General features: G+C 51.7%; 1 protein-coding gene across 3 annotated transcripts in view; it reads right to left on the bottom strand.

Moving 5' to 3' along the window:
* VWA2 (von Willebrand factor A domain containing 2) overlaps positions 1-14,179 on the bottom strand; it is a 51,289-nt gene that overhangs the window by 2,792 nt on the left and 34,318 nt on the right. For all 3 annotated transcript variants that reach the window (XM_015460746.3, XM_015460744.3, XM_015460745.3), the window contains 6 exons: positions 13,594-13,726; positions 10,221-10,276; positions 7,544-7,651; positions 6,011-6,583; positions 1,717-2,268; positions 964-1,089 (listed from right to left, as the gene is read on the bottom strand). In XM_015460746.3, the coding sequence (XP_015316232.1) occupies positions 964-1,089; positions 1,717-2,268; positions 6,011-6,583; positions 7,544-7,651; positions 10,221-10,276; positions 13,594-13,726 (1,548 nt within the window). The remainder of the gene's footprint in view (positions 1-963; positions 1,090-1,716; positions 2,269-6,010; positions 6,584-7,543; positions 7,652-10,220; positions 10,277-13,593; positions 13,727-14,179) is intronic.

The raw sequence follows: 14,179 nt of genomic DNA, 5'->3' as shown, positions 1-14,179 counted from the left end.
CTCCTCTGTCCATGGGATTCTCCAGGCAAGAGTACTAGAGTGGGGTGCCATTGCCTTCTCCGCCTTCTCTCCTAGATGGTTACTAATTCTCTTCTCTCCTCAAACCTCCAGCACCTCCTCCGTGCCCTCACCCTCTGGTGAGCAAATAGAGACACTCAAAAAAAAGAACTCCCACCAACTTCCACTGCCCCATCCACCCACCCACTCGAACCTGTGCCCACATCCTCTGCCTGTGTTCCGGTTACTCTGTGTCCACTGTGCTCCTCCCCAAGAGTCTCCCCAGAATTTCATCAGAGTGTGTTCCGTTCAGTCGCTCAGTTGTGTCTGACTCTTTGCGACCCCATGGACTGCAGCACACCAGGCTTCCCTGTCCATCACCAACACAATGAGCTTACTCAAAGTCATGTCCATCGAGTCAGTGATGCCATCCAACCATCTCATCCTCTGTCGTTCCCTTCTCCTCCTGTCTTCAATCTTTCCCAGCATGAGGGTCTTTTCCAAGGAGTCAGTTCTTCAAGTTAGGTGGCCAAAGGATTGAAGCTTCAGCTTAAGCATCAGTCCTTCCAATGAATATTCAGGATTGATTTCCTTTAGGACGGCCTGGGTGGATCTCCATGCAGTCCAAGGGACTCTGAAGAGCCTTCTCTGATGCCACAGTTCAAAAGCATCAATTCTTCGGTGCTCAGCACCATCTAATACACTACATGCTGCTCTTACTGGTTGTGTCTTAGACTAGAACCCTCAGGAGGGCAGAGAGTCTCCGTGTCTTGTTTCCTGCTCTGTTCCTCTCACCCAGCATGGCACCTGGGATGTAGGGGCACCCACTGAATGTTTCATGTATGAATGAACCAATGACTGACTCCTTCCTTCGATGCCCTAGAGCCTCCTTTGGTACACTCCTGGGGAAGAGGAGGACTGAGAACACCACCCCAGCCCCTACATTGGAGCTGATGCCACACTCACGGTTCTCGCAGTGGGGGCCCTCCCAGCCACCCTGGCACTCGCAGCGGTAGCTCCCGTTGCGCAGGACACAGATGCCCTCGTTCATGCATGGGCTGGGTTTGCAGAGGTTAACTGGCCGCTTGGCTTCTGCAAGGGAAGACGGGAGGACGTGTCAGCAGACCCAGCCTGGGTCAGCCCTGCGGACCCTACCCTCACCCAGGACGAAGGTGAGGCCACCAGAGCAGGTGTCACAGTGGCTCTGTGGGCTCTTGAGCCACAGGTGAGCACACGGGTGGGCCCCAGCCTCCATTCAGCTTGCCTGCAGGCAAGCAGCCGCTTTCTTTAAGATGGGCTGAGCACACAGCAGTGCTTACTATCATTATTACGGCCACAGGCTTTTAAAAAGGTGCAGAGAATGTTCCTAGTAAAAGGAGGCTTGAAGTCAGGCTAGCCTGGCTGTGTCTGTTCCTAGCAAGGTCAGTGCCATCCTGGGGTCTTGGTGGATATCCTAACAAATCTCTTCTTTTTAGGTGGGGTGCATACATTAAGTCTGGGGAGAGATGCTTGTCTAAAATTCTCTGCATCTTAAATGGGGACAGTTGTGTGTGCCTCCTGCAGGGTTCCATGTGACTATGGGATTTAGCACAGAGCCCAGCACATGGAAAGTCCCCGGTAGTTGGGAGGAGCTGCTGTCCCCATAGGGATGTCCATGAAGGCTCTGGCTGAGGTCCGCCCTTTGGAGGCAACCCCAAAGTTGCAGATTCCCCCACTCACCTCTGCATATCCACTCGATGAGTGCATCCTGGTGGTGACTCAGGTCTGCATAGGCTGCTGCGTGGATCAGGGCGTCACGGGGACCCGCAAGCCTCCACAGTGCCTCCCTCAGGACGGGCCCCACACCCACCACCAAGACCGAGACGCCGTTGTCCCTCAGCTTCTGGGCCGGGACAGCCGCGTCCTCCACCCCGCTCCCACCCGTGACCACCACCACCGCCTTGGGGACGCCAGGCCGGGCACCGCCCTGGACCGTCATCACCTTGTCATAGATGTGCAGCAAGGCCGTGCCTGCTGAGCCCACCCCTCCCAGGTAGGGGGCCTGGCTCAGGGCCCGCAGCACTGCAGCACGGCTGAGGTGGGTGTCCAGCCCGAAGGCTGTCTGGACACGGCTGCCGTACACCACCAGACCGATCTGCGTCACATCGGGGTTCACGTCAAACCGGAGGACACAGCTTCTCACGAAGCTCTGCATCTGGGCGAAGTTCTCGGGCCCCACTGAGACCGAGGCGTCCAGCATGAAGACCAGGTCCAGCGACTGGGCCTGGCAGCCTGTAGAATAAGCAAAGCGGCCCTTAGGGGGTAGCCGGGCAGTGGAGGGTGCTGCTCTGGGGTGATCAGAGCCCAGGTCAGCCGGTCTCCACTGCAGCATCCGGCCTCCACCCTCTCCTGGAAGAAAAGCAGGACACACGAAGGCTCAGCTGGACCATACTCCTACCCTCCCTGCTGGCAGCTGGGTGCGGCCATGTGATAGTTCTATCCGATGGGATGTAATGGAAAGTAACTGCAATTTCTAAGTTCTGTCCCCGAAAGCAAGCTGCTTGCCTTCCACTTCCCCTCTGCCCTCTTCCTGCTGTCTGAGAAACAGCAGCCCTGGAGTTAGCAGACAGCTGAACCATCCTGCCGGCCCAGGCTGCTTACCTCTGAACTGTGATGGGAGAGGAATAAACGACTACTGTCTGTAAGCCATGGGGCTCTGAGGCTCAATCTATACCCCAGGTGCCATGAACCGTATGGCAGGGGTGGTTTAGTCGCTAAGTTGTGTCCGATTCTTGTGACCCCATGGACTGTAGCCCACCAGGAGTAAAGTATGCAGTAAGAGGATCTGATTTACTGGTTTTTTAAAACAACTCTAGCATAAGAAGAGTCTGAGAAACCATCAGAGCCAAGAGGAGTCTAAGAAGACAGGAAGACTAAATGTAAAATGTATCCTGGATGGGATCCTTGGAACAGAAAAAAGACATGAGGTAACAACTAAGGCAGTTGGAATAAAGTGCAGACTGTAATAAATAATGACCAACTATGCACAGAGGTTTGTATCGTTGTACAGGAGGCAGTGACCAAAACCATCCCCAAGAAAAAGAAATGCAAGAAGGCAAAATAGTTGTCTGAGGAGGCTTTACAAACAGCTGAGAAAAGAAGCAAAAAGTGAAGGAGAAAAGGAAAGATATACCCAACTGAATCCAGAGTTGTAGAGAATAGCAAAGGGAGATAAGAAGGCCTTCTTAAGTGAACAATGCAAAGAAATAAACAATAGACTGGGAAAGACTAGAGACCTTTCCAAGAATATTGGAGATACCAAGGGAACATTTCATGCAAAAATGGGCACAATAAAGGACAGAAATGGCAAGGAGCTAACAGAAGCAAAGAGATTAAGAGGTGGCAAGAATACACAGAAAAACTATACAAAAAAGGTCTTAATGACCTGGATAACCACGATGGTGTGGGTACTCACCTAGAGCCAGACATCTTGGTGTGTGAAGTAAAATGGGCCTTAGGAAGCATTACTACCAATAAAGCTAGTGGAAGTGATGGAATTCCAGCTGAGCTATTTCAAATCCTAAAAGATGATGCTGTTAAAGTGCTGCACTCAGTATAGCAGCAAATTTGGAAAACTCAGTGGCCACAGTACTGGAAAAGGTCAGTTTTCATTCCAATCCCAAAGAAAGGCAATGCAAAGAATGTTCAAACAACTGTACAACTGCACTCATTTTGCATGCTAGCAAGGTAATACTCAAAATCCTTCAGGCTAGTCTTCAGCAGTACCTGAACCGAGAACTTTCAGATGTACAAGATGGGTTTAGAAAAGGCAGAGGAACCAGAGATCAAATTGCCAACATTCACTGGATCATAGAGAAAGCTAGGAAATTCCAGAAAAACATCTGTTTCATTGACTACACTAAAGCCTTTGACTATGTGGATCACAACAAACTGTGGGAAATTCTTAAAGAGATGGGAATACCAGACCACTCTACCTGCCTGCTAAGAAACCTGTATGCAGGTCAAGAAGCAACAGTTAGAACCAGACATGGAACAACTGACTGGTTCCAAATTGGGAAAGGAGTACATCAAAGCTATATATTGTCACCCTGCTTATTTAACCTATAGGCTACTAGAGTACATCAAGAGAAATGCCAGGCTGGATGAATTACAAACTGAAATTACTGGGAGAAACAGCAACAACCTCATATATTCTGATACCACCCTAATGGCAGAAAGCAAAGAGCAACTAAAGAGCCTCTTGATGAGGGTGAAAGAGGAGAGTGAAAAAGCTGCCTTAAAACTCAAAAAACCTAAGATCATGGCACTCAGCCCCATCATTTCATGGCAGATAGAAGGGGAAAAGTGGAAACAGTGACAGATTTTATTTTCTTGGGCTCCAGCAGACAAGTGAATGCAGCCATGAAATTAAAAGATGCTCCTTGGAAGGAAAGCTATGACATACCCAGACATCATATTAAAAAGCAAAGATATCACTTTGCTGACAAAGGTCCAGATAGTCAAAGCTACAGTTTTTCCAGTAGTCATGTACAAATGTCTGAGTTGGACCATAAAAAAGGCTAAGCACCAAAGACTTGATGCTTTTGAATTGCAGTGCTGGAGAAGACTCTTGAGAGTCCCTTGGACAGCAAGGTGATCAAACCAATCAATCCTAAAGAAAATCAGTCCTGAATAGTCATTGGAAGGACTGATGAAGTTGAAGTTCCAATACTTTGGCCACCTGATGGCAAGAGCCAACTTATTAGAAAAGACATGGATGCTGGGAAAGATTGAAGGCAGGAGGAGAAGGGGGCGCCAGAGGATGAGATGGTTGGATGGCGTCACTGACTCAGTGGACATGAGACTGAGCAAAGTCCAGGAGATGGTGAAGGACAGGGAAGCCTGGCGTGCTAGAGTCCATGAGGTTGCAAAGGGTCAGACACAACTGAGCGACTGAACAACATCAATGTTGGTTCATTAATTGTGATAACTGTACCTGGTTAACATCTTACAAGAGGGACACTGGGGATGGAACACAAGTGAACTCTACCATTGTCACAGTTTTTCTGTGAATCTAAAACTATTTTTTTAAAAATCCTCTGGCTGCCAAGGGAAGATAAGACTGGAGGGGCACAGTGGAGGTGGGCAGGCAGAGCCCTGTCCTTCCCACAGCAGGAGGGAATGTCTCACCACTGGTGAGAGTGACACCTGGGACTGAGGAGCTGAAATCCACACGCAGCTTCTTTAGAGAAGTCTGGAGCCCTACGGAGGGTGTGTTTCACCTACTCCTGTCGCTGACCATGGGCCAGGCCCCCACCCCTGATGGGGATATCTACTCCCAGGTTCTGTTCTCCAGGGCACCCTCTAGTGGCAGGTCATGGAAATCAACATGGGTCATAGAACAGAATGATGTCAGAACGCATCTCAGGTAGAAATGACAAGTAGCATTTCAGGAAAGGCTTGGCTTGTTCTAGACGTTTATGCTTGTACAGGCACATGTGTGTAGTGGGAATGCATTTCTTTCTTGCCAAAAAGAAACTGGGAAGCTGCTGTTCTAGAGTTACACTTAGTAGATTCAGAGCTCCTTATTAACTATAACAATTAATAAACAGCAATGCCTGCAATTCTGAGTGCACACTCTGAGCTTACTCTGCACTAGTGTGCATCTTGCTCGCCCTAAGTAATCCTCATAAAAGCCCCTCAGGAGGTGCTACTATTTGCCAGATTGTGGTGACCAGAAAAATGAGAAGATTAGACAGCATCACAACTCCGGGGACATGAATTTGAGCAAACTCTGGGAGACAGTGGAGGACAGAGGATCCACGGGGTTGCAAAGAGTCAGACATGACTTAGCAACTAAACAACAACAAAACTGAGAAGTTACTCATCACAAGGCTAGTTTATGAAAAAAATAAAGTGGGGCTGTGGCTCCAGCCTGCACCAGAGGCCCTGGTTAAATCCCTACCAAAACGTGGAAGGTTCTACCCCTGGCCGGCTGGCCCGCCGCTGGCATGGGTGTGGGGATGGTCCCTACCTGGGCGTGGCCGGCTGCACAGTTTGCCCTGAAGTTTTGGGATTTGGTCGAATAGGTCCTGTGGGCTGGTGTAGGTCAGCACGCGCTCCGGGCCGCCAGTGATCATCTCCAGTTCCGCCCGCACGTCCTCGCTGCCCACACCCAGCAGGAGCAGCTGCCGGGCCCTCGCGAAGCCCGCCGGGCCGGCCACCTCATCCTGGGAGCGCGCCTCGGTCATCAGGACCACCGCCCGTCGAGGCTGGTCCAGGCCTGTCCTGGGGGCACTCCCGAAGCCGCGCTCTGCCACCTGCCGTAGGGCCCGGCCCGTCAGAGTGGCGCCACCGTCGAAGGGCAGGCCGTCGAGGCTCCAAATCAGGTCTGGCACATCCTGATACTCGCCCACTGGCACGGCCACGGTCAGCTTCGCGCCGTAGAGGGCCACACCCACGCGCGCTTGGGAGTCTCGGGTCAGCGCTGCCCGCACAAACCGCTTCACGAAGGCCTTGGCCCGCTGGAAGCCCTCCAGGGTGGCGTCTGCTGAGCTGGCCAGCAGGAACAGGACGTCCACTCTGCACTCCAGGCTCAGATTCAGAGCTGCCGGGACACAGCTGCCGTCACCCTGGGGAGCATGCAGACCACCGTCCCACCTGGGATGCCCAACCCCACGTGGGGCTGAGCCACCCACCTCCTAGGAGAGGGATGGGGTCATGACACTGAGGCCCCAAAGGTTAGTGACCAGAGCCCATCACCGAATTAGACAGGGCTCCCCGGTTCCCACCCAGGGTCTTGCTCTCACCTCTTTTTCAAGAGAAAAATAGAATCTATACTCTTCCCCCACTATGGTTAGTGCTTCCTGTGTCCTGTTGGAGAAATCTTTGTCTACCCCCAAATCATGACAGTAGGCTCCTTATGTTTTCTTCCAGAAGCTTCACAGCTTTGCTCTCTACAGTTAAATCAACGATCCATCTGGAATTGATTTTTGTATAACTTGTGAGGTAGGGGAATCAAGATATACTTTTTCCCAAATAAGTCTCCAATTGACCTAGCATGACAGTTTTTAAAAAGTTATTATTTAACAAGTCCCATCCTCTGTGTCAAGCACTGTGTTGAGCACTTTACGTACAGAATGTTATTGCAAACTCCATAACCACAGGGCAGTAAAGTCAATTATAATCTTCACAGTTTTAAAATCAAGACAGGTCGAGGCTTCTCATTCCTCTTCTGGAAGAGGGGAGATGGGACACTGCCCAGAACCATGAACCTGATGGGCTGGCTCCAGCCTACAGCTGGGCTCCCTGATGCCCACAGATCAAGCGGTGGCCATTCTAAAGCTAAGAAGCTAGGGGCCGTGTCCTACCCAACCCCCCCACCCAAGTTATACCCTGGAGCCCTCAGGGTTATCATCTGAGACATAAGCTCAGTGGTGTACTTCAAATGCACTAACTCCTGGGCCAGTTCCTACCTAGTGGCTAACAGGGTTGCAGACAAAGAGCAGGAGCCCGGACTCCACTGCCCTCCAATAACTGAAGTCTGGGAAGTCCCGGGCACACGTACCGCAGTTGGCTTCCCCTCCAAAGGCTGGTGGGCAGAGGCAGTGGTACCTGTCCGGTCCTTCTGGAACACACGTGCCTCCATTCTGGCAGGGCTGTGAGTCACAGGGGCCTACCAGAGAGATGCCTGTTAACAGCCTGGCACATCTGCCCAGAGATGGAAGGGCTTTGGCCACCCTGCCCCACTAGGGCCCAGCCCCTTCCTTTCCTGGGATGCACCAGGAAATTGGTCTCAACACCTGTAGCAAAGATGGGAAGGACAGCCAATGAGGGGTTAGGGTGTGGGAAGTAACAGATACTCAGTGGTGGGCTCAGTTAATGCTCTGTGTGAAGCACAGGCTCACTGCGGATCTGCCAATGCGATCTGGCTCTGATACTGGGAGCACATGTTATAGACTGAGTTATGTCCCCACACACACCCATTCATATATTGTTGTTGTTCAGTCACTAAGTCTTGTCTGACTGTTGTGAGCCCATGAACTGCAGCATGCCAGGTTTCCCTGTCCTTCACTATCTCCCAGAGTTTGTTCAAACTCATGTCTGTTGAGTCAGTAATGCCATCCAACCATCTCATCCTCTGTCACCTCCTTCTCCTCCTGCCTTCAATCTTTTCCAGCATCAGGGTCTTTTCCAATGAGTCCACTCTTAGTATCACGTGGCCAAAGTATTGGAGCTCCAGCTGAAGATGGTGAAGGATGGTGAAGATGGGGTGGTGAAGTTGAAGATTTTTTAAAACTATGAATTTTTAAAACTGTAAAACTATGAAGATTTATTCATTCAGTCCTTCCAGTGAATATTCATATGTAGGATTCGACACCCCCAATACCTTAAAAATGTTAATATATTACTTAGTGGTCACATGATTATAATTAAAGTGTATACTTTTGAAAGGTAGGAATTGAGAGTAACTGTTGGTGACGGACAGGGAGGCCTGGCGTGCTGCGATTCATGGGGTCGCAAAGAGTAGGACACGACTGAGCGACTGATCTGATCTGATCTGATCTTGGGCACCCAGGCCTGCAGTCCTATCAGCTGGAGTCTCATGGAAACGACTGGGGGTTCATTAACAGTGCCAACAGTGGCCTTTAAATGAACGACTATTATGGGTCAGGTACTGTGAAATTAAAAGACGCTTGCTCCTTGGAAGAAAAGTTATGACCAACCTAGACAGCATATTAAAAAGCAGAGATATTACAAAGGTCCATCTAGTCCAAGCTATGGTTTTTCCAGTAGTCATGTATGGATGTGAGAGTTGGACCATAAGGAAAGCTGAGCACTGAAGAATTGATACTTTTGAACTGTGGTGTTGGAGAAGACTCTTGCGAGTCCCTAGGACTGCAAGGAGATCCAACCAGTCCATCCTAAAGGAAATCAGTCCTGAATAGTCATTGGAAGGACTGATGTTGAAGCTGAAACTCCAAGACTTTGGCCACCTGATGCGAAGAACTGACTCCTTGGAAAAGACCCTGATGCTGGAAAGATTGAAGGTGGGAGGAGAAGGGGACAACAGAGGATGAGATGTTGGATGGCGTCACTGACGCAATGGACTTGAGTTTGAGTAGGCTCCGGGAGTTGGTGATGGACAGGGGAGCCTGGCATGCCACAGTCCATGGTGTTGCCAAGTCAGACATGACTAAGTGACTGAACTGAACTGAACTGAGCTGAGGGTTACACATGCATTATCTCATTTCACTGATACAACCAAATGAAGCAAGTACTGTGAAGCCTCATGTCACAGACAGGAAGCTGAAACTCAACAAATAGAAGTCACATGCTGAAGGTTAGCTACTTGAAAAGCGGCAGAGCTGGGACTCAAACCCAAATTATTCTGCTTTCGAAACCGCAAGTCCTTGACCTTTTATTTCTGAGTGGAAACAACCAGGCTTTCAGTTCCTGCCAGCTGTCAGAGGCCAGCCACCTTGGAACTTTAAAATAAGATGCCCAGCAGATCTCCTAACCCCAGGTAGGAAGAACCCTCCTGCCTGCACACAAGCCTCTGGCTCTTCAGGGGCCAGGCACCTGGCCTCATTAGGAGCAACAAATCCACACAAGCACTGATGCCAAGACAACCAACTTTCATGCTCCTGCATCCGTGAGATGCTCTAGACCCCAGAGTGATGAGTAGGGAGGGCCCACTGGGGAGCCAGGCCGAATGATCCTAATGGGGTTGATAAGGCCTCCTGTTTGCTGGGGACTTTGTAACTGATGAAGCACTTGGGTGGACATCATCTACTGACTCTTCCCTAGGGGTCCATGTGTGGTACCCTCTACCATCCAGAGTAGGGAGACAGGGAGTCCAGACGAGGGGCAAACATTGCCCTCATTTTACAGAGAAAGAAAGTAAGGCTCAGGTATCTTGCCCTGGGTTTGGTGCTAGATATGAAGTTTTCTGTTTGCAAAGCCAGGGGTCAGTGCATGCCCTGCTCAGCCTCATGTCAATGCAGAGTCCCAGTTAAGGAAGTAATTCCAAAGCTTCACTTCATTCTCAGTGAAAAGATACTGCTGAATGAGGGAAACATTGAGTATCACACAAGCATGTTGCTCTGCCCCTGAAATCCCCGTGCCTCTGCCCTGGAGCTGGGTCCAACCCTACTCACTGCCCCAGGAGTACAAATGCCCCTTTGGGAGCCAGCCTCGTCCCAGGGCAGAAAGAACAGGAGAATCAAAGAGGCAGACTGTACCTGGGCAGGTGGTCCTGTAGCAGGTGGTGGGGTGGGTGAAGAACACTCTCTTCCAGCTACGACCCAAGAAATCAAACAGTACAGATCAGAGGTTTAACAGGAAAGGTTATTTAAAATACTAAGAGCTGACATAAGATGCCAATGCAGAAGTGACTCAATAAACCTGTTTTTCCCCCTGATTCCACCCCAACTTTTGTCTGCACATGGAGTAGGAAATGTTTCAAACTACTCAAAGGCAATTAAAAAAATAATAATAATTTAAGCTGGCTATCCTGCCAGAAGTTAAGAGATGTCTGTGTTCGATACTCTGAGCTACATGAACAGCTTTCTTGGGGACAGCAGAATGAGTGGGGGGCAAGAAATACTGGGATTAGTCAACTGGATTCTGGCTGTGTGACCTCAGGCAAGTTACTTTCCTTCTCTGGTCCTCAGTCCCCTCTTCTGTATAGTAACTCTATTGGGTAGTTTTCAACTGTGTTCCTTGGAGCCTTGGTGGAGAGGGAACGGGACTGTTCATGGCTCCCCCAGTGCCACAGCCCTGCCCCCAACCCAAATGTGCTTTTTCTGGTCTGCAGGACAAGCGTCCATGCAAGCCTCTACTGTAGTTCAGGAGGGTGTGCAAACCACTGGCTGGTCTCAATGATCCCTGAGGCCGGTTTGGTTGCCAACCTTCTGTGGCAACACAGGGCCACCATTTCTGTACTGGCTTCCATGCTCCATCCGTCCCCATCATTACATCAAGTCCTCAGCTATCTGAAGAGACAATAGCCTCTTTCAGGTGGAGAAGAGGGCTCAGAGGGCTGAATTAAGGGGCCCAAAGTCACACGGTTATCAAAACAGCAGAGTTGGGATCTGAACTCTGTCTCGGACTCCAAGGCCCACGCATCTTGCCCTCTGGGTCACCCCTCCCCAGTTCTCCTGACTCTGCAGGGTCACACACCAGCCAAGGCAAGAAGGGGTCCTTGTCCCTCAGGCAGGAAGCCCTCCCCTTGCTTGGCAGTAGCTCCACAATGGCCTCATCTCTAAGGAGATTCTCTAGGGGCCTTGGCAATAAAGTTCTCTAAAACTTTCCCAAGAAGGCTTCTCCCAGTGGGATCCCACCCCAGTGCTGCCCAGCTGAGGGACGGCTAATGGGGCTCATTGCTAGGGCAGGAGCTTACCTGAGGCCAAACATCCACTTGGGATAAAAGCCAAGTCAATTCTGAACTCAAGGGGTTGCTGAAGTCAAAATTCTGCCAAGCCACCAGCTCATTAAAGAGAACTCTTCTTCCCTTCTGTGTGTACTCCCCGTGACAACCTCATAAAACCACACATCCAAGCCCAGAAAGTTCCACGGGCCCTGCCCTCCCTACCCAGCCCAGCACTGGGAGCCCATGCTACTGAGCAGACACTGTCTAGGCCTTTGCCTGGACCTGTCCTCAGCTTGCCGCCCCACCCCACCACCTGCCACCTCCCTCAGCTCTAGACTCAGATGCCACATTCTCTGCCTTCCCTGCCTACTGTAATTAAAAGTGCTCCCCACCCCAACCACCTATTCACCCTGCTCTGTCTCCCCACCCCCACATTCTCTCCCCAGCAGGCACTTGGCGTCACCTAAGAGCTCCTCTAGCTACTTACTGTGTTCACTGCTGCCTCTTGCTCAGGGGGGCAGATCTGTTTCTGAGATGCTCATGCAGATTCCCCAGGACTTGGGGCAGTGCTGAGAGCTCAGTAGAGCCTCTGCGAAGATTTCTTGAATGAAGGGCTTGATGAAAAGCCTATTATATGCATTATTCTAGAAGCCTTGATGTAATAACTCCTACATGCTCCAGACAAGTCCTCTGGGGTAGGTCCTATTCTCATTCCCTTCCTGAACATGGGAACAGACAGCAGAGGGTCCCAGCTCATTAATGGTGGTGTCCCCAGAGTCCGAGCACAAAGCCATTAAGTGTACTCTACCCACCAGCCTCTCCTGGGCCTCCCAACCTCTGGATGCCTCAGCCCCACTGCAACCTGGTTCTGACACCATTCAAGATTGTTGACGGACTTCCCCGGTGGTGCAGCAGTTGGGAATCTGCCTGCCAATGCAGGGGACACAGGTTCGATCCCCGGTCCGGGAAGATTCCACATGCCGCAGGGCAACTAAGCCCGGGCGCCACAGCTACTGAGCCCACGAGCGACAACTACTGAAGCTCATGCACCCTAGAGCCCCCGCTCTGCAACGAGAGCCGCCGCCGCAGTGGAGGCCCACACAAGGCGGCTGGAGAGGTGCCCCCACTTACAGCTAGAGAAAGCTCAGGCACAGCAGCAAAGACCCAGTGCAGCCATGAAGAAACACAACGATATAAAGACTTTATAATTATATGTAAAGGCTGTGCAAGCAGCCCCTTCTCCATGATGTGCAAGAAGCAAACAGGCCCCTCTCCAGCACTTGGGAGGCTCTCTCTGGATCAAGAGCACTGGGGGCAGTGACTGTGTCCACCTCCTTGTCACACACCGTCCGGCTCAGAGGGGCACTTAAACAGTTCACAAGAGAACAAAGAACTACCTCCATTCACTTGAAAGCTCAGGTTCAGAAGAGAGCCTAGAAATGGCCTCTGACAGCCCCATGCCCCACTTCCTCTGATCCACGTGCGGGGCACGGCCCTTCCCTGCCAGGGTGGTGTTTGGACTTGGCATTGGCCCAGCATGGCCTGTGCAGCTTCTCGGCTGTTCCATCTCATTGCTGTGTACATGCTCTGACCTCATCGCAGAGGCCAGGCCAAGGGGCAAGACGCAGCTGGTTCGAACGCTACCCTGGCTCTCTAGAAAGGACAGATGGGTCGGATCATGAATTGCTAACCAGGGGCCATACTGGAGGTGATCCAGATAAAGTGCCAAGGGACGGTCTGGGGAGTCTGCAGGGCAGTGGCCAGCAGGGGCTCTCGAATGCCTGAGCTCCTGTCCTGAAGAATCCAGCCTCCCCCACGACATCTACAACTGGAGTTCATCCAAGGATCTTATTTAAGCCTCTTGCTTTGCTCAGCCCCCATAAAGGTGGAAACTGGTACTCAGAGGAACCAAGTTACCAGACCACTATCCCACGTCCAAACTACTGCCCTATCTGACCAGTTTTTGGCTGACCCACCAGCCGTCCAGAATGGCTGTGACCTGCCCCACTCACCTACCCTGGGTGCCTGGCTGGTGGGTCTACAAGACTCTGACACTGAGTACCTGCGCCCCGCCTGTGTCCCTGAAACTCTGTCCCTGTCTCCCTCTCTGGTCTACTCCGATCCCCGTCATGGGCTCCACAGCCAAGGCCCCAGAGAGCCATTCTCTCTGCAGCCCACGAGCCCCTGGCCAACCCTGCCCAGGCCGAACCCTCGGGGTCTGACCTCAGACCTTAAGGACAAACCTGGAGAAGGGACAGAGGGCAGCCAGCACAGCATCAGTGCCCCGAGATCCTCTCCAGCACGGGGCGAGGCCAGCAAGTTCCCTGATCGTCTCCAGAGTCTTGCGCTCACAGGGGTGAGGGTGGACCTTGCAGTCTGTATCCACCATGCATGCCCAAGACAGGGAAGACAAAGTTAAGCCTCATTCCCTGTGGTCCCACTAACCCCTGCCCTCACTCCCTCTCAGCAGAGCACACAGCGGAGGGCCAGCCAGTCTCCGAGCATCTCCTCTGCACAGGCCCCGCCCCTCACAGCTCTCCCATCCTGTGCACACGTGTATCTTTCACACTACATATGTCACTCCAGCTCCCGGAGACCCTGACAAAGCTGACTATGCATACAGGGATCTCACCCCCAGATGAAGCCTCCCTGTGCTGACAGCGTGGGGAGCTGGCTCCTTCCTCCTCCCAAGCAGTAGACAGGCTCAGGGCCCACCCCCTCACATCGGGGTCCCAAGCCCCAAGCCTCTCGATCCCTCAAAGACAATCTCAGGATTCCCAGCCAAAACCCCCACAGGGCCTGACACAGGGAGGCTGGACAAAGCTGAGT

This window comes from Bos taurus, chromosome 26, assembly GCF_002263795.3.
Source record: "Bos taurus isolate L1 Dominette 01449 registration number 42190680 breed Hereford chromosome 26, ARS-UCD2.0, whole genome shotgun sequence".
In the NCBI taxonomy this organism is placed as follows: Eukaryota; Metazoa; Chordata; class Mammalia; order Artiodactyla; family Bovidae; genus Bos; species Bos taurus.
The sequence above is the reverse complement of the archived record's forward strand: the minus strand, read 5'-3'. Positions and strand labels throughout refer to the sequence as shown.